This window comes from Carassius auratus, unplaced genomic scaffold (assembly GCF_003368295.1).
Source record: "Carassius auratus strain Wakin unplaced genomic scaffold, ASM336829v1 scaf_tig00018464, whole genome shotgun sequence".
NCBI classification, from domain to species: domain Eukaryota; kingdom Metazoa; phylum Chordata; class Actinopteri; order Cypriniformes; family Cyprinidae; genus Carassius; species Carassius auratus.
The window spans coordinates 162794-185079 of record NW_020524892.1 but is presented as its reverse complement, the minus strand read 5'-3'; the positions used below and the strand labels follow the sequence as shown (position 1 = coordinate 185079).

Genomic DNA, 22286 nt, shown 5'->3' with positions numbered 1-22286 from the left:
CTCTCGATGATTTTCCACGACTGGGTTTGCCTGAATTCCATCTTAGTCATCTCAGTGCGGATGTGCTAGCCTACCGGACGCGTTAACCCAAAACATTTTCCACATTTGTGTGTCCAGTTTCCTTACACTTTACACAAAACGTCAGTCGGTCGAGAAAATCCACTGTATGGCATTAAACCTCATTTGTGTTCTGTAAAGAAAGAATAATTTTTTAAAATTTAAAAACAGGGATTACAATGATTTAAAACTACAATTACTACTAATAATAAAATGTAAAATATATTTATTAAATATTTAAACTCCAAACACTGTGTATTTTACACACACTACCATTAATGAAAAACTGGGGTCAGTAAGCTTCTTAGATGCTATGCAGGGCTGCTTATATTTGATCAGAAATACCGTAAAAACATATAGTAAATATTATTACAATTTAAAATAACTTAAAAAACACACTTGCTTCCTTGCTAAAAAACTAACAAACAAACCAAAAAACGATACATTTCATGGCAGTCACGTAAAGACCATTTGCTTTCAAAACAACATTCCTCTTTAACAAATGCTGGCTGTTCGCATCATTTGTTTTGCGAGAGCTCATTGAAAACCTTGACCATGTGGGGAGACTCGACGAATCGATCATGTGAAATGAAAGCAATCGTCGACTCAGCGCTACGCTGAATGAAAGGATTTAAACCAGCGTACGCGCTGATGTGCTGAGTGCTGTGCAAAACATTCATGACTGCGAAAAGATCATTACAGCAGCAAATTCACTCAAAAGGCACAACAGCTATGCATGTCATGATGTCCCACACCCTGAACTGCCAAGTGCCAGGAGCAGAAGGGATTGTATGATAAACTGGATCAACTGCTCATAGCAGCCACTCAATTATTAGTTTCACATTAATCTGCATGACCGTCCATCCCATTTTTAGTCATTTTGATCAAAACTGGGATATATTTCATTATGTATTACAGATAAAGTTTATATACGTAAAAAGATTGCTAATGTAGATTTGAATACATTCTGCTTTGCTTTAAAAGTGTGACTGGTTACCTACTACATTTTCATTTTCTCATTCTCAGTAATTTCAACACTGTTTCATGCTGACATGCCTCTAAAAAGTACATTTAATCTTCATGACCTGTTCAACTCCTCTTTATAATATGCTCATATAGCTCACCTTAGCTCACAGTTTTGCCCACTATATCTCAGTGTTCACAGTCTCTTTCTTTTGACATGGTATCAGTAAGTATTGTTAGCTGTGTGTGTTAGCTATTTCATTTGCATTTTAAATATCATAAAACACTCCCTAAGTGAAAACCCAGTCCAAGCAAAGTTCATAGTTCATGTTTTAATACTAAAGTCCATCATATGATAATGAAAGCATGTTTAAAAGAATATACTTTTAGGATTGGTGCTATTATTTATTTTCATTCTTTTCGAAAATCACATTCAATACTCGGACTCCACAGGAACGGTGTAAATTTAGCATGAGGTCTCTAAAAGGCTTGACACACCAGTGGAAAACATTTTGTTCTTCCAAAAGTTAAATTCTCTTAGCTTTTATTTTTCTTTTTCCAGAAAGATCTCCACACAGAAAGTCTGCTTAGTCAAAAACATATGACTTACCACTGAGGCCCGTCCATGATGTAGTAAATGTGCGAAAGTATTTGTTTTCTTAAGCCCTGGTCCTCCGTTGGAGTGTGGCAGCTGTACTGAAAGCAGTAGTGTGGTGGAGCTTGTATTTGAACGGGAGGGTTTCCTTATGGAGGGGCGGGCAGTACATGCCTCTTCTTAAACATTGGCCAACTTTATCATTCGAACGAACTGTGAAAAGAAAAACTTCTCTGACAGACTCGTGGAATTTGGGTCATCTGATTCACATAAGCAGACTACACCTCAGCACAATAAATGCAATTCATCGGTGAAGGAGGAGTGGATAAGACAAATAAGGCCGTTTAAGGGTGTTGTAGTAGCTAGGATGTTTACGACTAGTAACTGACACAGAAATGAAAAGTGAGCTGAGCTGAGTCCGTTATTCCTAGATGATGTTTCAGTGCTCCAAATTTGCCAAAATGTTTAAGTGTCTAGCTTATTTTCAGATTAAATGTATTTTACAAAAGTTACTTTCTGCGGAGGTTGGATGGCTTTATGAGAGTCGTGCTCATACTGAAGCTTCAATCGTAAACAGTGTCTCTCATCACACCGATGTTCTGACTTTTGTTGGACAAAATGCTGAAAGCTTTTTTGCATGCCCTTTCTCAACAGCCACATCATGAATGAACTGATAGAGACGGAGAGGCTGTACGTGGAAGAGCTACAGAGCATCATAGAGGTACACGTGAAATAAAAAACTGTTTTTGCAAAAATGCACACATCGTAAATACACATACTGGTTCAAAATAGTTTTTGCTTATTTATACAGAAATTTACGCTTTTATTTAGCAACAGTATAGACTTTACAAAATGAATGCAAATAAATTCAAATTATTTTCTCATTTAATTACTATATATATATATATATATATATATATATATATTATATATATATATATATATATATATTATATATATATATATATATATTTTTTTTTTTTTCATCTAAGTATTCTGAGAAAATACAGTTTCCACGAAAATATGAAGCAGCACAATTTTTATTTTTAAACATTGATAATAATAAGAATGTGTCTTGAGTAGCAAGACGCTAAAAGTAGATTAATTCAGTTTTGCATCACAGGAAAAAATTACATTTTTAAAACATATTGAAATGTTGTAATAATGTTTTAAAAATTTAATAAATTACTCAGAATCTCACACAAGTCACAACAAAAAGAGTCCAGGATTTGTCAGATTGATTAGCATCTGCTGAAGTTCAGTTGTAAGTAATGTAAATATATGTCAAAACAAGTGCATCAGCTATAGTTATATCATTTAAGCATCTGTTGTGCAGTGTTGAAATATTTGACTGTGGCTTTGTTTGTCATGTATATTTTTGTGCAGGGATATGCCGCTGCACTGGATGACCCCGAGCTGATCTATTTGATCCCACCTTCTCTGGAAAACAAGAAGGAAGTTCTCTTTGGAAATCTGCCTGAAATTTACGAGTTTCACCAGAAGTAAGTAAAACGGAAACTGTTTGACAGGTCGTAATTCCCAACTTAAGGACATTATAGGCAGTTTCTAACTGGTTAGAGACTAAGGTAGACCACCTTGAGCAAGCAACAAACTTGCCATCGGACCACTTGCTTGATCAGTTTCCACCAGCTACATAGAAACCAGCTGCCTTGCTCCAAAACTCGCTAGCAGCTCAAGCTGGATTTTCCAGACTGGACTGCGCCCATGTCCAGAATGAGCCAGACCCTCCCCCGACGTGACCCCACATTCCTGACTAAACTCTTAGGACATCTGGTTAGGTTAGTTTCTGTTCTGATGCTTCCCTATAATGTAAACTTCACACCCAAACCCTCTTATCCACAAGGGCTTTTTGTATAGTGAGCCAGAGACAAACAATAGTTTGTCGGGAACGAAGGTGTGGTGGGTTTTGTGCCTTGTGATATTGGATTGTCATTAAAAATCCATAGGGGTTGGCTGGCCCATTGTTTGGCTGGCCTCATGCTACCGCTAATAGTTGTAGAGTTCATTGTCTCCCAGCTGGCATTGAGTTACAGCAAAGTCCAGGATTATGACAGTAACAACCCCCATAGCGGGTTTGTGTGTCTCCCCATATGTCTTTCCTCAGCACCTGTTTCCACCGCATCAATCGGATGCAGATAAACAGCCGCTGATCATTGCCCATCATTCCCAGCTGTAGCCTTGTTCTTCTGCCTTCACAGTCACTGAAACATGTCATCACGTCAGTAATGAAAAGTCCTCAAAGGCTTTTGTGTTTGTTGCTGATATGGGATATTCTGTAGTGATTTGTTTGACAGAGATGATCTATAAACAGGCTTTTCTTCTAAATAATCGTATAAAGATTCAGGGAAAGGAGAGCAGACAGATAGTTCACCCAAAAATGGGCATTTCTCGCATGATTTTCATTTCATGTAAAATCACAGGTGAAGTTTAGAAGAATGTCAATGCTACACTTTTCCATATAACGAAATTGAATGGTGACCAAAAAGTGAATTTAAAAATATTATATTATATTGCTTTTATTGTGCTTCTTTGTGGTTTTTGGCGCTTTACAGTGTCTAGTCCTGGAAAAGAGCAGTGAGAAGTGATGTGTACTCATTACCTTCAGTCATTTATTTGTTTATTTACTCATTTGTTCCGTTCTACTTTAACAGGACTTTTCTCAAAGAGCTAGAAAATTCTACGGAGAAGCCGGAGTTAGTAGGAACATGTTTTTTGAAGCGGGTGAGTGACAATATTGGTGATGTTTTCGGTGAAATACAGTACAACTACAGTATTGGAAATGGGATCCTGAGACTTGTCTCCATCTGCTGTCTTGCAGAAGGAAGAGTTACAAATTTATGAGAAATATTGTCAGAATAAGCCACGATCGGAGGCTTTGTGGCGGCAGTGTGGGGACAGTATGTTCTTTCAGGTGAGGCTTATATATATATATATATATATATATATATATATATATATATATATATATATATATTCACACACTCACACTATATGCTATTAAAAGTTTGGGGTCTTTGAGATTTCTTAATGTTTTTGAAATAAATGTAGCCTTGGTGAACATAAGAAAAGTCTTTATGTAATCAAAAATACAGTAATATTGTGAAATATTAATTTAATTTGAAAAACATTTTTACTATTTTAATTAATTTTTAAATGTAATTTATTTCTGTTACGCAAAGCTACATTTTCAGCGTCATTCTTCCTCATTCTGCTATGTTCATTTGCGGATTCAGTAACAGAGATTATTATTGTCAATATTGGAAAAGGTTATGCTGTATAATCTATTTGTGGAAAACAGTGATACAATTTTTTTCTGTATTCTATAAATTTGGTCACTTTTGATAAGCCCTTGCTATATATCTATATCTATCTATATATATATATATATATATATATATATATATATATATATATATATATATGTATATATAGAGAGAGAGAGAGAGAGAGAGAGAGAGAGAGAGAGAGAGAGAGAAGAGAACTAGCTACCTTTCAAATTTTAAAAGCGTTTTTAATGATTTTTGAACATAGGAGTGTCAAAAAAGGTTGGACCACAAGCTTTCATTAGATGCGTATCTGCTAAAGCCTGTGCAGAGAATCACCAAGTACCAGCTGATGTTAAAGGTAAGTCTTTTCCCATCTTTTTTCCAGTTTGTGGCATATGTTTGTTTGTATATCAAGGTGGAGACCTCTTAAATCCTCTTAAATTCCGCTAATATTCTAACCCTTCACTTTCAACCCAGACATTGTTTATTTTCTCCACCATTTCTCCACCCACTCATTGTACAGGAGATGCTGAAGTGCAGTAAGAACTCAGAGGGCACCGCAGAGCTGGAGGAAGCTCTGGCCACAGTGCTGGATATCATCAAATCAGTCAACGACTCCATGCATCAGATCGCCATCACTGGTTTTGAGGTTTCTGCACATTACACTATGTGTATCACAATAATTTGCATGTTAAAGAGATACTGTATTTTGAAGGTTAATATTTTGCATGGTGTGCACCTGCTATTGTGTGTGTGTGTGCTAATTTAAGTCTTATATGTGATTTCAGGGCAATCTGAATGATTTGGGAAAACTGCTCATGCAGGGGTCATTTAATGTTTGGACAGACCACAAGAAAGGTCACAGTAAAGTGAAGGACTTGGCACGCTTCAAACCCATGCAGAGACATCTCTTCCTCTACCACAAAATGCTTTTGTTCTGCAAGAAACGTGAGGAGACATCAGATGGCCATGAGAAATCCCCCTCCTACAGTTTCAAGCACTCATTAAAGGTGGGACGACACCATCAGAGATTTCTGCATGAAAGTAATGAAATAGTTAACATCTGGCTATACAGAATGAGCTTCATATCTTTCACTGAAGGCATATTTTGTCCTTGAACTGAGTGGCAACTTCTCATTTATTTTCAAAAGCAAATATTTGACATCTTGATAATGAAATTAAAAACTAAATCCCTAGTAGATGACGTCAGCTGGTTGTTAAGCCTATTTATTTACTATACTGTCATTTTTTCCATGCTGATGTGACCCTGTCATAAGAAATCTGCGTCTGATTTTGAGTCATGACTTCACTATAGAGCAATAATTTCCATCTTAATCATCATTATCAGTGTATCAAAATAATGCATAGTGAATCATCTGTGGGACAGGTTAAAAATAAATATATTTTAGATCATATTATATCTGATAAGTTGAGAAACTGATCAGTTGTGTGTTTTTTTTTCTTCTAGATGAGCTCAGTGGGAATCACAGAAAATGTAAAAGGAGACATCAAGAAGTTTGAAATCTGGTACAATGGCAGAGAGGAAGTTTACATTGTTCAGGTACAAGCCTCAACATTTTTTATTTATTTTTTATTAAAAACATATGCAATGTGGGGTCCAAACATATAAAAAGTTTTCTATTCTCTTATTTTCTGAAAATAATTCTGCATCGTTTCTGAAAGCACCATGTTGTTCCTAGTATTGGCCATGAGAGGGAACTGTTGTCCCACAGCAGAAAGGTTCCCATTTTTAAAACGTGTCCTACATTTTCTGTCAGGCCCCTTCGATGGAAGTGAAGAACACTTGGGTGTCAGAGATCCGCAAAGTCTTAACAAGCCAGCTGGAAGCCTGCCGAGGTATTTCTGAGCAAACCTCCTTAAACTCTCCCTTCACCCAAACTCAGTTCACTAAGAAACTTGTTACAAACTACCCTGGAGACAAGTACCACGTAAAGCCAAAATTAATTGTGAATTCACAATGACAACCTGGAACAACCTCATCATCTTTGCATAAAAAAAATGTTTACACAGCGCTTCGAAACACCTAAAGAGAGAATTGGGCTGTGATCTATCAGATGGAGATGACACGATGTTATCTGAAGCTTTTAGTTTTCATGGTTGCTTAGTAAAAGCACTAAAATCAACATCAAAGACCAAACGAATCCTGGAGGTGTTTTGTGTGCTGTGTGTATGTGAACACTGAATAACCTCTGTATGATCTCTCTCTCTCTCTCACACACACACACACACACATGGAATAGAAGCCAGTCAACTCCATCAGAAGATTACAGAGAACATCTACCATGCTCCTATGAGGTATTTTTATAGCCATTTTTTATTTTGCTTTTATTTAACCGGCCCCAGTACAGTGTTTCGTGGATGCACACTCTTAAAAATAAAGGTGCTTCGAAACAGTGCCATGGAAGAACACTTTTGTCTAAATTGATCCATAAAGAACCTTTAACATCTCAAGAACCTTTCTGTTTCACAAAATGTTCTTTGTGGCGAAAAACATTTCTTCAGATTATAAAAAGGTATATTGTATATTATATTGTATATTTTGAACAGCATATGGTTTTTCTGTAGTATACTGTAGATTTATATCCTCCTCGCTCCTAAAATGTCCTTATTCAGTAGCTTTATTTTCACAGCTGTCTGCATCTAATAACAAACCAAATTACTCTTTGTTTGTACATGCAAACATATGAATATTTACTTATGGTGGATGTAATAGAGTGTTCGGGACTCAAACTTCTGATTAATGCTGTACTAAGCACTTTATCTGTCTTATTTCGATTTCTACAAACTACAATATTGTTTTATGGAAATGAGGCTAATCTGTTTACTTGATCATGTAAGAATATGACCAAATCCTCATTAATATCGAAACATTCTTGTCCTTGTCAACCAAACATCAAAAGTTTGGGGTTTGTAAGATTTTATGTCTTTTTTTTAATTATTATTTTAATATATGTGTTATAATATATTAATGTGATGGCAAAGCTGAATTTCCAGCATCATTAATCCAGTCTTCAAGGTCACATGATCCTTCAGAAATCATCCTGATTTGCTGTTTAGCTGCCCAAAAAGCATTTCAAATTTCAATTGTGCTGCTTCATATTTTGTGGAATCTCATTTTTTTCAGGATTCATTGATGCATAGAAATTTCAGAGGAGAAATATGTATATGCAATAAAATATGTATGTGTTTACTATGCACATAACTTTAGATCAGTTGAATAAATCCTTGCTGAATAAAAATATTTATAAAAACAAAAACAAAAATACCCATTGACCCCAAACTTGTGAACATGCTTATATAGTTTTTATAGTTTTAAATCCAACTTTTTGGAAAAAAAAAATTGATTGAAAATTGCTTGTGCTCTCTTTCTGCACGGGGCCACTGTATGCATGCATATGCATATTCATTTGCATCTGTTTTTTAACGTTGTGTTCTGATTTCTTTGCTTTTATTGACAGAAATATGCGCAAAACAGCTCTCCGGCAGTCTGACTCTTCCAGTCCTGAAACAGGCTACAGGCGTGGAGATACAGGCCCAAATATGCGTCAAAAACGAGGTGAGAGCTGTTTCTCTAATCAACCAAACAAGCAGAAATATTCGTCCTTCAGAGCCTGCAGCGGTCAACAAGCACTTTAATGTTCACTACTCATTTGTAGTGAAAAGCTATTTATCACAGAGTGTTGTAGAGTGTCTTCTTCTCCTACTTCCTTTTTAACCATTTAGTGCATTTTCCTTTATTAGGCCATTATCTCTAATCACTGCTGTAATGGCTGTAAAATTGCCAGTGGGTAATTGGTTACTGGTAAGCACTTCAAAGCTCTATGGCAAGGTATTTTTGAGATGAAGCTTCATTATAATGCTGAATGTATTGAGTCCTCTGCCGTGTCAGTCGGTCGGTCTGACCTGGACTGCTCTTGTGGAGGTGGTTTGGGGTAAATATCGCTCGGTTTGCTCTTACTGTCCCGTCAGGTTGCAGATTCTGAGTGAGTAAAGGATTGTGACAGGTGTTTAGTTCCTCTGAGAACAGAAGTCCTCTCTGTGCTGACCCAGCGCCTCTGACAAGCCCAGCCTGGAGGCAGAGGTTTACGAGTCTCTGACCTGAGCTGGAGATGTTTTACACTTCTAAACATGACTCACTGTAGTCTTTGATGCCTCTGATACATCCATTATGCTATAGATTGATGCTTTTTTTTCAAAGGATGCTGCCATTGCAATATCTAGAGAGCATAATTTAATATAATGCAGATATTGTACAATTTATTCACACAAATTAAATGAACATGAGATATTTATTTAGGATTTTTTTTTTTTTTTTTAGGATAATTGTACTTTTAGACAAAGTACTATTTATTTGCTACTAATCCTTAAAATCAAAATATGCAAATCAAAATATAAAAGTTAGTTTATTAAAAGTGTAATTTTTAAAAATGCTTTTGAAAAAAATGTGTTTTACACTCACCAATACTGCATTTATTTGATCAAAATGCATTAAAATGGTAAATTGTGAAATATTATTAACTGGTTTTTATTTTTAATTTTAAAATATAATTTATTCAGTCTTGACAAAGCTGAATTTTCAGTGTCATTACGCCAGTCTTCACCGTCATGTGTTTCTTTAGAAATAATTTTGATATACTGATGTGCTGCTCATGTTTATTATTATTATTATTATTATTATTATTATCAATTTTCATATTCAACAATTGTGCTGCTTAACATTTTTGCGGAAACCATAATTTATATTTTATATGAGCAGAAAGTTCAAAAGAACTATTTATTTATAATAATAAAAAAAAACTTTTGTTGCATAATAAATGTCTTTACTTTTTACTGTGTTTTATCATTCAAACACAGACTCTCAAACTCAGAAACTTTTTTTTTTTGTATGTCAAATATGTGTCTGCTGTATGTTTGTATACAGTAAGACATGACTTATACATTTATAAGATCCTGAAATTTGTTTTGTTTCCAAGATGGTCTAACATTTGGATTAATGGGGAGACATAAAACCCAATATCACCTGAAGGGGTTAATGCAGCAAAAAATGCATATTTGACCCTGGACCACAAAAAAACAATATTAAGTGTCAATTTTTCAAAACGGAGGTTTATACATCATCAGAAAGCTGAATAAATAAGCTTTCCATTGATGTATCTGACAATATTTGGTCGAGATACAACTATTTAACTTTTAAAATCTGTAATCTGAGGGTGCAAAAAAATCTAAATACTGAGAAAATCATCATTAAAGTTGTCCAAATGAATTCTTAGCAATGCATATTACAAATCAAAAATTACGTTTTGATATATTTACGGTAAGAAATTTGCAAAATATCTTCATGGAACATGATCTTTACTTAGTTTCCTAAAGATATTTGGCATAAAAGAAAAATCGATAATTTTAACCCATACAATGTTTTTTTGGCTATTGCTACAAATATAAAGTGATTTAAGACTGGTTTTGTGCTCCAGGGTCACAAACATGGGCCGCTCCATCACATCCAAAAGGATTATTTTTCATGACAGATCCTTTTCCCTGCTGTTCACCTCACCCTCCACCGTTTTCTACCTGCTGCTTTAACTGCAGCCATGTCCTCTCCTCTTCTAGCTAACGCTTCGGCCAACCTCGGCTCGGAGCGATCTGCTCTCGCTAGAAAGCGCTTCACCTTACAGGGCCTGTCAAACCGCAGGTCTCTCCCCGCAGGTAACAGCACAGCATCATGGCTCGTCCGTCATTTCATCCTGGTGTGCCTGTTGTTGAATTCATTGTCATCACTCTGTCACTCGTCTCTGAGATCACTCAAGCCTTTTTTCTGACGTGAGTGACTTTTGAAAGAAACGTGGGACATTCAAGAGCTTTGTCATCGTAGAATATTTACATTCTCAGAGAATCTGAATTGTGTGCAGAACAGGTTAGCATCTGCCGAAGACAGCTGAAGAACTGAGATACTTAGAGCCTAAGCAAACGTCATAGTCTATCTATCTATCTATCTATCTATCTATCTATCTATCTATCTATCTATCTATCTATCTATCTATCTATCTATCTATCTATCTATCTATCTATCTATCTATATGAGCACCATTGCTAAACATAGCTAACATTAGTCCACCTCAAATAGGTTTTCGCATGCAACCTTCTGTCTCTCATTTGACCACTTCATCCTGTTTTGTTTATTAACCAGACTAACTACTAACCCACCCCTGCCTTTCACTTCAGAACCCACACCTAAGGAAACAGAGGTCACACGCCGCTTTTCTTTAGCCTCGACTGTCAGCTCCTCCTCTGCACCGCGCAATAAAGGTACAAAAACTGCTTGTGGTTTTAATTTGGTGCAGGATCACCTCTAAGCATTGTCTTAGCAGGGTCAGAAGACATAAAACCCCTGCAAGCGACACAATACAGCACTCCCATTATAATATCAGCATGCAATGTTTGCGTATTATAGTTTGCTTGCTGCGTTATTATCATCCTGCTTTAAATCTCTTTGATAAAACCTGTTCTGTTGTCATAACAATTACAAAATGACCAAAAAGTATTTGATACCAGTTCTTGTTACAGTTGGGTGTACTCTAGCATAGGAATAAAGCGCTTGATGAGGGTCTTAATCAAAAGAGGAGTTTACTGAACATCGATGGAGATATAGACAATATACAACACTACTACATAAACTAACAGCTGAAATCACATTAACATCATTAGGTTAATCACGGACGAAGAAGAACTAAACAGACAGGGTATCTGAAAACAAAAGGTAATTAAAAGAGTCAACTAGGGAACTGGAGACAGGTGGGGATCAATCAATTAACAAAACAAGAAAAGGAAGATGACCAAATAAGGAAACAGAAAGTTCATGAACGTAACAGTTGACATCATAGCCCCCCACCACATTTTTTATAAAATAAATAAATTCAGAGGAGTGGTTTAAGAGTAATGTTCTCTTTTTATCATCAGTATTGCTGTTTTATTCATATATGCAATACAGTATATGATGCAGTAACAAAGTTTTGAAAGACGTTTCTTAAACTCACCAAGTCAGTTTTACTGTGTTGTAAAATATGATTACCATTTAAAATAGCCATATTAAAAATATTTTTTAATTGTATTCAGCTGAATATGAATTTGAATGACATTTTCAGCATCATTACGCCACTCCTTAATATCGTGCAATCCTTTATCAATCTTTTTAATATGCTGCAGCATTTAATAGTTATGCTTAATGTTTTTGCAGAAACTGTAACAGATATTTTCCAGGATTCTTTGATGAATAGAAAGTTTGAAAGAGCAACAATTATTTAAAATAGAAATCTTTTGTGACATCATGCATTTATTGTCACTTTGGATTAATTTAATGCATGCTTGTTTAATAAACGCATTAATTCTTTAAAATATTCATACTGACCCCAAACCTTAGACAGTTAGTAGTGTACATGTGATCATTCAAAAACAGCCGCCTGTCACTGTTCAACTCTATCAGTACTACCTTTACTGAATGTACTGCTGGGTGGGCCTGTCTTGCTTATTCAGAAGTTGAGCAGCTCTCTGGTCTGACCTGAAAGTCCTGTGGGGGGCACCTTACACCTGGGCCTTTAACACAGAGACTGGCATTGTTACATTTTTTCATATTTTACTATGAACCTTTGACATCCAAGGCTTCTTCATTACAGCTCGTACGAAATCAAACTGTGCACTTCACAGCAAATGAATCCCCCCAAAAACATGAAGGGACAGCTGCATTGAATAATAAATACTGACTTGATAAGCTGACATTTGGGATGTGGCGTGACATTTAGCAGTGTAGCCCCGCCGCACAGCTCTGGGAATGTAAATGAGAATTTAGATGCACATGAGCCTTTTGTTTCTTGTGGCCCCATTATTCTCTTTTATTGTAATGAAAGCGTTGCCACTGCAGGGGAATAATGAAAGATTATTGTGATAATTAATCTTGGATGGATAGGTTGAGAGATTGTGATGGATGAGCTGGACTTCTTTTCTAAAAGAAATGCATGTTTGTGCTTAGTTCCTCTCTCCTCTAGCCTTAAGAGCAAGAGGCATCAGATCAAGAGCGACCCTACACCGTTCGGCTATGAAGGTACCACGTGGAAAGCACGGCATGCTGCATGTTGAACATAGTCCTTGTAAGATGCTTGTGGGTTTGTTTTTATTCATTTATTGTTCATAATAAGTGGCCAGATGGTTTTTTATTCAAAGCGACTGCACACTGTTTGCAAGGACATTATTGTTCTGACTGGATCAACTTGGAGTTAAGGGTACAATGCAAATTTGTAATCTTACAAAATTAGTTTATTTAAAATTATTATTGATAATTTAATATTTATTTATTTTACATGCATTTAATGTGTTGTTTATTATTAAAAAAAATAATAATTATTATTAAGAATAATTAAATATTTACATATACACATCCATTTATTTATTAGTTGTTTATGTATTAGCATTGTTGTTGATATTAATTAAAACATTCACATGCATTTATTTTTTAAATTTAAATTATTTAGCAAATATTACTTTTTGTTATTATATTTTTATTTACTTCCTTTAGCAGGGCTCAACACATAATGTAAGGTTAATAAAAATAATTTAAATACCAAATATTATTATTATTATATATAATGGAATATTTATGTCTTTACATGCATTTATTTAGCAAGTGTTTATCAATTTATTATTGTTATTGTTTTGACATTTATTAATATTTCTTTAAATTTGTAAATATAGGTTTTTCTTTCTTTATTTATATATATATATACAAACATAACATTGCTCAAAATATTTTTTAAATATGTTTTTAATAATAATGAAATGTTTATATTTTACGTGAATTAGTTTAGCAAGTGTTTATCATTTTATTATTAATATTACTATATTATATTATTTGAAAAAAATATATAAATGCTTTTTAATTTGAAAAACATTGTTAATATTTACAATTTTTTAATCATTTTTTCTTTCACCGAATATTAGGTTTTCATTAAAAAAATAACTCCACAATTATTTTAATTTTAAGAGAAACTCCAAGAGAGTCATAAATTGATATACATGGCCAAACATGACTGATTTGTCATTTCCGACTCATTCTTACCAATTTCGAAAAAAGTCTCATGCGTTGCTGAACCTGCATTCATTTGAACCATCAGGCTACCAGATTTCATTTGATGCCTATTTTGTTTACCTGTCCCGATTTCGACGTGCGTTTTCGCACTGCGGTGGTGGTGGTTTTCAGCTCATCTTAAGCGTGTATCATCCTCCAAATCTATCGTGTTTCCTTCCCCTCTGCTTTCTGAATTGGTGCTGTGCCTTGTTTTGTCATGCCCTCTCTTGTTCAGATAAGGTTGTGTGTAGTTTTCCATTGGTGTGAGAGTGGTCCTGTGGTTATTTTATTCGACGGTTGACTGTTACTGATTCATGCATGCTAATGTGAGGTTCTGTTTCACCTGCAATGCTGCCATTAAAGAGGTCATGTTTGATAAGACAGTGAATTTCCACACAGACACCATGCGAGGTGCACTTCCTGCTGAGAGCAAAAGTAAAGGTACTGCCGGTACCAAGCCCGCTGTGCCGAGGTCTGCGTCTCAACCAGGTAATCATGTGAAAAGAGGCAGTGATATGCCAATCATATTGGGTTCTCGCGGGTGTTTTCGTCTATTTTCATTCCTCATTCGATGCCTGATGGTGACAGAATCTGTCAAGAGTTATTTTCATTGAGTGCTTCAACATCTTGTCTCTCTTTCACAGAAGTTTTTTCTGGCAATCTCGAGCACTAGACTATTCCCTGAGCATCATCTCTCGTAAGGTTTTTACTGAATCATATTAACTCATGTGTACTATTTTCCAGGATGGAGTCAACGGCGTCTGCCATCAATGGACGCTGAGGATTTTGAGACCATTCCTTCAAGTGCTGAAGATCTCTCCATTTCCTCAGATGGAGAGGATGAAGGACATAACAAAAACGTATGTGTCTGGGTCTACCATGTCTTTATCCACATTCTGTCCACATATTTCATTCATTCCCTTGAAACCTTTCAAATTTGTATGGAGGGGAAAAATAACAGTCAAATAGTCCTTAAAGGGGTAGTTCACCCTAAAATGAGAAGCCTGTCCTTATTTACTCTCTCATGTCATCCCAAACTATGACTTTCTTTCTTCTGTGGAATGCTAAATAATAGCCATAATAATAATTATTTAAACCTTTACATTTATTTCATATGTATTTGTAAATTATTTAATTCACACATTAAATACTCTGTTAGAATTGTATGTTTTCTTTACTGATAATTTGAAATTACACATTTTGAACAGTTTGTAAAGATATTTAGAAAAATGTCTCTAGGTCCACCATCATTTGGACCTCATTTTATTAAATGTTTTTATATTTATACATTAACATTTTAATTTTAAAAGTACAATTATTTTAAAATATTTTTTGATTACTTATTTTTCACACACATGTAATGTTTTCATAATAATTCATCCTAATTGACATTATGCAGTTTAAACAATTTGTTAAAAAAATAAAATATTTGGAAAAATGTTGATGTCTTTTGAACCTCAATAACGTTTAAAATGTTTTTTTATTTATTTATACATTTTCATTTAAAAAGTATATATTTTAACATTTAATATGTATTTGTACAATTATTTTTCATTATTATTTATTCTTTTTCACACAAAAACTAAATATTTTCATAGGCTATTAAGTTTTCTTTAATAAGGTTTTTTTTGGGGGGGAGGGGGGGGGGGATAAATCAATAGTTTGAAATCATACATTTTAAATCATTTGAAAAAAAAAAAAAGATATTTTGAAAAATGACCAAAAAAGGTACAATTTTACTTTTGGTTAAAATGTCCCTTTCAGGTAAGAAACTAACAAACAGAAAGAGATTTGACTAATTGTAAGGAATCTACGATAAAAGACAGGGTCTCGCAATGTTTCACAATGAACACAGAAAGGAGGTCAGATTATCTTAGACTCTTAAACACCCAGAGGAGTTTCTTTGTTTAATCCTTCTGCTTGATGCATGAGGAAAGGAGATCTGCTTTAGTAAAAAGGCTCAGTGACAGAGTCAATCAGAACCTTTTTTAACAGCAACCAGAGGGACTTAAATGTTACATACATGGTTCCTACCACCAGAGGGCATCCTTGAATAAACAACAGATATGATTTCCACTGACTAAACACACACACATCCCTGATTGAATCTAACTTTTCTACCTTTATCTTTCCACTTACAAGTAAAGCTAAAAATTGGTGCCATGACCCTGAAATAAATCGTGCTTTTCTTTCTTTCTCTTAAGGGGGATAATGATCGCTATCAGGTGCAGCTGACGTACGAGTCAGGTACTGCTCAGGAACTTTCCGTCGAGGCAGGAGATTTAGTACAGTTCCTAGAAGAGTCGGAGAACGGCCACTGGTGAGTAATGAGTACAGTCTCCATCCAGATACTGTATGTTCCTGCAGACGTCCCATGCTGCAGTCAGAGGCCTTCACTAAAGACCTGACAGTCAATAGTGAAACTCTATTGTTTGACATATGTTATCGTTCCTATAAGTTTTTTCTTTAAAACACCGCAATTTGGAAATAATTTCATTAAAACATGATCAGAACCAGTTATTTTGTTGATTTCTTTAAAAAAATGTAGTCTTTAAAAAGACGGCTTGTTGGACAACATTGGGTTAATGATGTGATTTTTTTTCTTGTGCCACTTTTTTCCTTTTTAATTTATTCAAAAAAAATTAAGGAATTAAATTCACCCCTTTTATAATGGATGTTTTTTATTGATGTATTAAAACTAATTTTTGTCAGGGTGATACAACTGTCCTGATGTCATACTGATGGGGAAAAAAGGCATATTAAAAGAATAATTTTCTTAATTTATTGAAAAGAAACTTTATTGGGTAGTTAGGCATAATGCTTTATTCTTTCTCAGGAATAAACATAAAACAGGAAGTTATATCACAGCGACCCCTGCAAACCATCTGACATCCTTTAAGATATAATTTGACCTTTTTATGTCAAGGCAAGGTTGTTTATAGTGTAAATGTAAAATGTCATGTGGTGAGACTTTCTGAAAAACTTGATATTTATGAAATAATAATTCATAATATAAGTCTATAAAAATATATGTAAAAAAAAATTTTTAGATGTTAAATTGAAAAGGTTTTTTAAAAACACAGGAAACCAGTGCATTTCTAAGAATTTGGCATGTAATTTATTTTATTATTTTTTTTTTTTTTTCATCGTGGACACTCTTTTCTTTTTTTTTTTTTACTTATTTACCCAATTGTCTCCAAAGGCAAAGATGGAAAAGTGGTTTCACAGGGGTCTGATGCCCAGCCCGCTGGTGCTGAATACCACCTAATCTGCACTTAGTAACATTTCTAAAATGAAATGAAAAAGCCAGCAGTATGCTGAAGTATCTCATGCATATTTAATCTTGGAAACTCTCTCCAGTCAATTTCAGCACTTGAGTTTCCGCTTTGTAAAGTGTTTGAAAGTTTTCTTTGCTCACCAATCAACCCCTTCGAACCCTTCATAAGACGTTTTCAAGCTTTCATGGATGTGGATGTTTTTGCATTGTGCAGAGCTGAGCTAAAGTTTAGGTAGCTAACTTCACATCTTGAGCCACTGGATGCTTTGGAGTTTGCTCAGTTGTGTCATGAGTGTATGAGATATAATATATACAGTCAAGAAACTGGTTGTGGTTGTGATGTTTTTTTCTGCATTGATACTGATCACCAGTATCACAACGTAATCCCAACATCCCATAGTATAACCAATAAACCTCTACAAAAAACTTGCTCAACTTTCACAGTGCACCAAACTTGCCCAGAGTAGGACATGTTCTTACTGTATATTAACAATCTGCCGTGGTCCTGGAAAATTATTCAGATCCGGTTCGAAAATTCAGGAAATATATCGGCAATTATTTTAATTGACATGGTGTTTTATGATCAACTCCCAAATGTAATTATAGAATTTGAAACAAAGAAACTTTGTCTTCACTCAAAATCATTGAAATATACTTTTGACTCCCACTTTATTTTCATCAGCAATTTTGCAGTCACTCGCAAAACATAGTTTCTAGGGAAAATGCAAAAGTTCTATGAAAAAATGTTGCGGTTTTGCAAGAAAATGCAAAGAAAGAGCAGAAATTTTACAAGCACTTCATGCAAAAGTGTCTCCAGGTAATGCCAAAGTTTTGCAAGGAAATATAAACGTTTTGTGAAAGGAAACACTTTTTTCTGAGCAAATGCAATATTCTTTTAGGGAGTGTGAAATTTTGTGAGAAAAATACAACAAATTTTTTTTTATAATTTTGCAAGCGAAGACAATGTTTCTTGTGGGAATGCAAAAGTTTTGTGAGAAATTGTAAAAGTTGTGCAAGTAAATGCAAAAGTTTGCGAGGAAATGTAAAGTTTTTTGGGGAACAAAAGTTTTGTGAGGAAACATGACAGTTTTGCGAGCAAATGCAGTGTTTCTCAGAGGAATGTGAAGGTTTTGCAAGAAAATGCTGAAGATTTGCAAGCGAATGCGACGTTTCTTAGGGGAACATGAATATTTTGCAAGTGAAGGGAACGCAATAGCACAGAATTAGAAATGTCACTTTTCCTCTCATCTAATTTCTCCCATTACCATGCCCATTTAGGTGCTCCACAACAAGTGAATAAAACGTAATTGCATTAATGTAGCTAAACCTGTTACTATGGTGGTCTATGGTGCCCAACACAACACCACAGAGCAAAGAGATTTTCAAAATTCAATGGAGTTAAGCCACAGAATTAACAGCAGAAATGCTCCTGACCACCAGAGGGCAGTGTCAACCTGGAAAATCAAGATTTTTCACAACTTGCAAAATCAGTATTATAGATTAAAGTTTATAGATTAGTTTGTCCATTGGATCAGATATGGTTGCTATTATCCATACCAACTCTTTTTGAGGATGGCTGCATTCCAGTTGAGTTGCGGCTTAATTTAGTTTTTTTGTTTAGTAGGCTAATAAGGCTATATATTGTTTTGTGTTCTTGGCCACCACAAATAACCTTTTTTTTTGTTGTCTGAATTACAATTCCAAGCAGCCAGCCGATCATATACTGAACCCTTGTTGAGCTCCAGGTTCTCTAGCACAAAGCTGGAAGTTCTTGCTGCTCATCGTTGAAGATGAACACTGTCTCTCATGTTCTAGGCTAGTCAAGAACCTTAGAACTCAGAAGACAGGACTGGTGCCGCCCACTGTCCTGCAGTCCACAGCAGAGGGAGTAGACCTTTACAGTAACTCTGGTACCGCACACCAATCCCGGGACGAGCAGCAGAAGGGCATGACTGACATCATCACTCTGGCTGATGGTCACCAGAAAATTCATTCATAGCTATTGGAAACATACACTGCTAGCTGCTGTATTTTGTGTGGATTACATCCACACTTTGACCTCTGATGTCACTCAGTCCCTTCTCACTCAAACACAAACCTTACATGTGAATGCACACATGGCACTGTTTTGAGACAAGCCGGCTGTAATTTGAGATCTATAGATCGGTGGGCGGCGAGACTGACGGAGGCACCTGTTTGCGCAGTCTGCTTTTTTTGAAGAGGTGTGCATGACATCACCTCCACAGGCATGCACTTCATTCCATGAAAACTTGGCATGCTCACAATGCCACTTTTGATCTTGTTTGTCTGGTTTTCTCATACACTTTCTCTCCTATAATAACAATGTACTGCTTATTCCTTTAAAGCTTTGACTAAGAGCAGAGGCGGCTCTGGACTCAACTATAAGGATTTTTACACTGCTGGCATTTTACATATACAACAGATATACATAAAATAAACATACAGCACAAAAAGTAATACTGTGAAGTATTATTACAATTGAAATTACATTTTCTATATATGTTTTAAAATGTCATTTATTCCTTTGATTGCAAAGCTTAATTGTAAAGAGCAGTTACTCCAGTCTTCAGTGTTGATAAGGTTGAAAACTGTTCAAATGCTTGATATTTTATGTAAACCCTGAAATTTCAAAAGAACAGCATTTATTTAGAAAAACAAATATTATGTAATAATGTAAATGTTAATGCATCCTTGTTAAATTTATCTATGCTAAAAAAAAAAAAAAAAGTTTTGAAAAGTAATGTATAAATTGTGATAATATTGAGACATACATGCATACATATATGTTATTATAATAATGTTGAAATAATAAATTGTGTGTGTGCGTGCATGCGTATTGAGAGATATATATTTATATTATTTTCTCCCTAAATATGATACTAAAAACTAATTGCAAAATCAAATAAATTATTAAAATGGAATTATACAGACATTTAATATTACAGGAATTATATATAGTTATATGAATACATTAATCTCATAGATGAATCCTTACTGTTGAGCCCTGCAGTTATCTGAAGCTGGATGTAATATTGTGTTTGTATGCTCTTCATGTTGCTCTTCATGCTTTTCCACCTTTGCTTACCGGCAGAAACAAAACACCCTCATCCCGTTTAAAAAGAAGTATAGCACAGGAATAACTCTGGAGGTTTGCATCCTTGTCATGCCATTTCTGTTTTCTTGTTTGTATGGATCTTGTCCTTGCTGTGATTGAAGGCTGTTGCAAGGTCTGGTTTTATTTTGCCCCCCATTCCCTGTTGCTCTCAAAAAAAAAAAAAAAAAAAAAAAAAAAAAAAAAGTTCTGTATATTATGTCACTCATCGATCTTCTCATTCTCTGCTTTTTAGATATCTTTAGTGACCTCTGCACCGCTGCCCTCACCGATACAGAGGAGGTAGATGACAGCACCGGGCCGCGTCCCGCTCAGGACGGCAGATTTGCATGCTAAACGCACCGTGATGTGTCCTCGCCTTCCGTAGTGCTCATACACCATACTCGACAACAGCTCGACATCTTTTGTTATACTACTCAGACATCTGCTCCGCTGAAGGAACTGACCGATCAGAACGTATTCCACATAACATTGACAACATTCTGTAATCGTGAGTCAGAAACTCAGCATGAAGCCTTCACTCTTTCCCTCTGCTGTGCCTTAGCAGCAAACGCAGGGGCATTTGAAAAGAAATATCCGGATCTCTGTGAACGCTGATATCTGCAACGAGGCTGCCATTTGAAAACACTGAGAGGAAGAGACTTTAGACCTTTCTGTCCTGCTGAAACTTTCTTAATGGGATAGTTCACCCCCAAAAAAATAAAAAAAATAATAATTTACTCACTCATGTTACTCCAAACTTCTATAAATATCTTTCTTCTGCTAAAGAAGATATTTTGAAGAAATAGCCACTGACTTCCATTATATTTTTTTTTCAATGACTACCAGTTCCTTCAAATATACTTGATTGTTTCGTTGTTTATTGCTTGTTTGCTTATGAGACTTTCGGTCAAAAACACAGCACTTTTGATGAATTATTATTCTCTAATGTAATGTACAATATTTATACTCTCTTTTATATTAAATGAAAGTTGTATGAGCCTACTGTAAAGCTTCGTTCCTCTGCTGTTTGTAAAGCTGAATATCTTTAATCCTCTTCAAATATTTGCCTCTAATCAATCGTTATCACGTTCTGGTTGTAGATATAATCTGGAAACCTAGTAAAAATGTGGGATATTTACTCTGGAGATGTTTTTCTATGTATTTCAGGAAATATGATTGTTGTAGCATAAATATTCCAGCTGTACTGTAAAAGCATCTGATACTGTTATTTTAATGAATGTTGTCAGTTTGTGCTAAAACTAATACAGAAATCAGATGTACTGTATCCTTCCTGCTTTGACATGAAGAACTGGATGACAGCGAATGTCGTAATGATGCCAAAAGTTTTGTCTCATAACCGCAGATATCCACATATGATTGCGATTTAACGATGATCATTACTTTCCGATAGTTTCTTAAATGTAAATATCTAAGCACAAAGATTTGATATTGAATGCTGATGTGATTCTTGGTAGTATCATCATCATTTTGAAAGCTTCCTTACAGACGATATGTATTACATAACTGTACATTTCCAAATGCATAATGAAATACATTCATTATAAAACAATGTCTGTGACTTTGCGTATAGAGACGATTAAAGCCAACCAAATGTAAGTTAGAAACGTCATGAAGATATAATGAAGAATGACTTCTTTCATGAACCTTCAGGTTGAAAACTGGTCCATCAGGGTGTTTTTGTAAGCTTTTTAAGAGAGTGTGTGACACTAAAGTGTGCATCTAACGAGAGAGAGGGCCAGGCAAGATTCACTGGTCTTTGTTCTACAGAGGGCGTCTTTCAAACTCCCAAAAACTCCTGAGGGGCGGCTGAGAAGGAAAGAGAATGGAGAGGGCGGGAC

At 35.2% G+C, this 22286-nt stretch overlaps 1 protein-coding gene across 5 annotated transcripts; it reads left to right on the top strand.

Annotated features, from left to right (window-relative positions):
* Window positions 1–2237: 2237 nt before the first annotated feature.
* LOC113076054 (guanine nucleotide exchange factor DBS-like) lies at window positions 2238–21997 on the top strand. Of its 5 annotated transcripts, XM_026248712.1 has the most exons (19): window positions 2238–2336; window positions 3002–3117; window positions 4288–4357; window positions 4455–4547; window positions 5168–5260; window positions 5426–5551; window positions 5691–5912; window positions 6371–6463; window positions 6681–6759; window positions 7164–7218; window positions 8382–8479; window positions 10531–10626; window positions 11143–11226; window positions 12944–13015; window positions 14435–14524; window positions 14780–14895; window positions 16240–16355; window positions 19128–19222; window positions 20681–21997. In XM_026248712.1, exons 1-19 carry the CDS (start codon window positions 2253–2255, stop codon window positions 20779–20781), a joined length of 1899 nt encoding a protein of 632 aa, XP_026104497.1. In that variant the 5' UTR covers window positions 2238–2252; the 3' UTR covers window positions 20782–21997. The 5 variants fall into 5 exon arrangements, with proteins under 5 accessions (XP_026104497.1, XP_026104498.1, XP_026104500.1 ...); XM_026248713.1 differs by lacking the exon at window positions 11143–11226; XM_026248715.1 differs by lacking the exon at window positions 19128–19222.
* The last annotated feature ends 289 nt before the right edge of the window (window positions 21998–22286 follow it).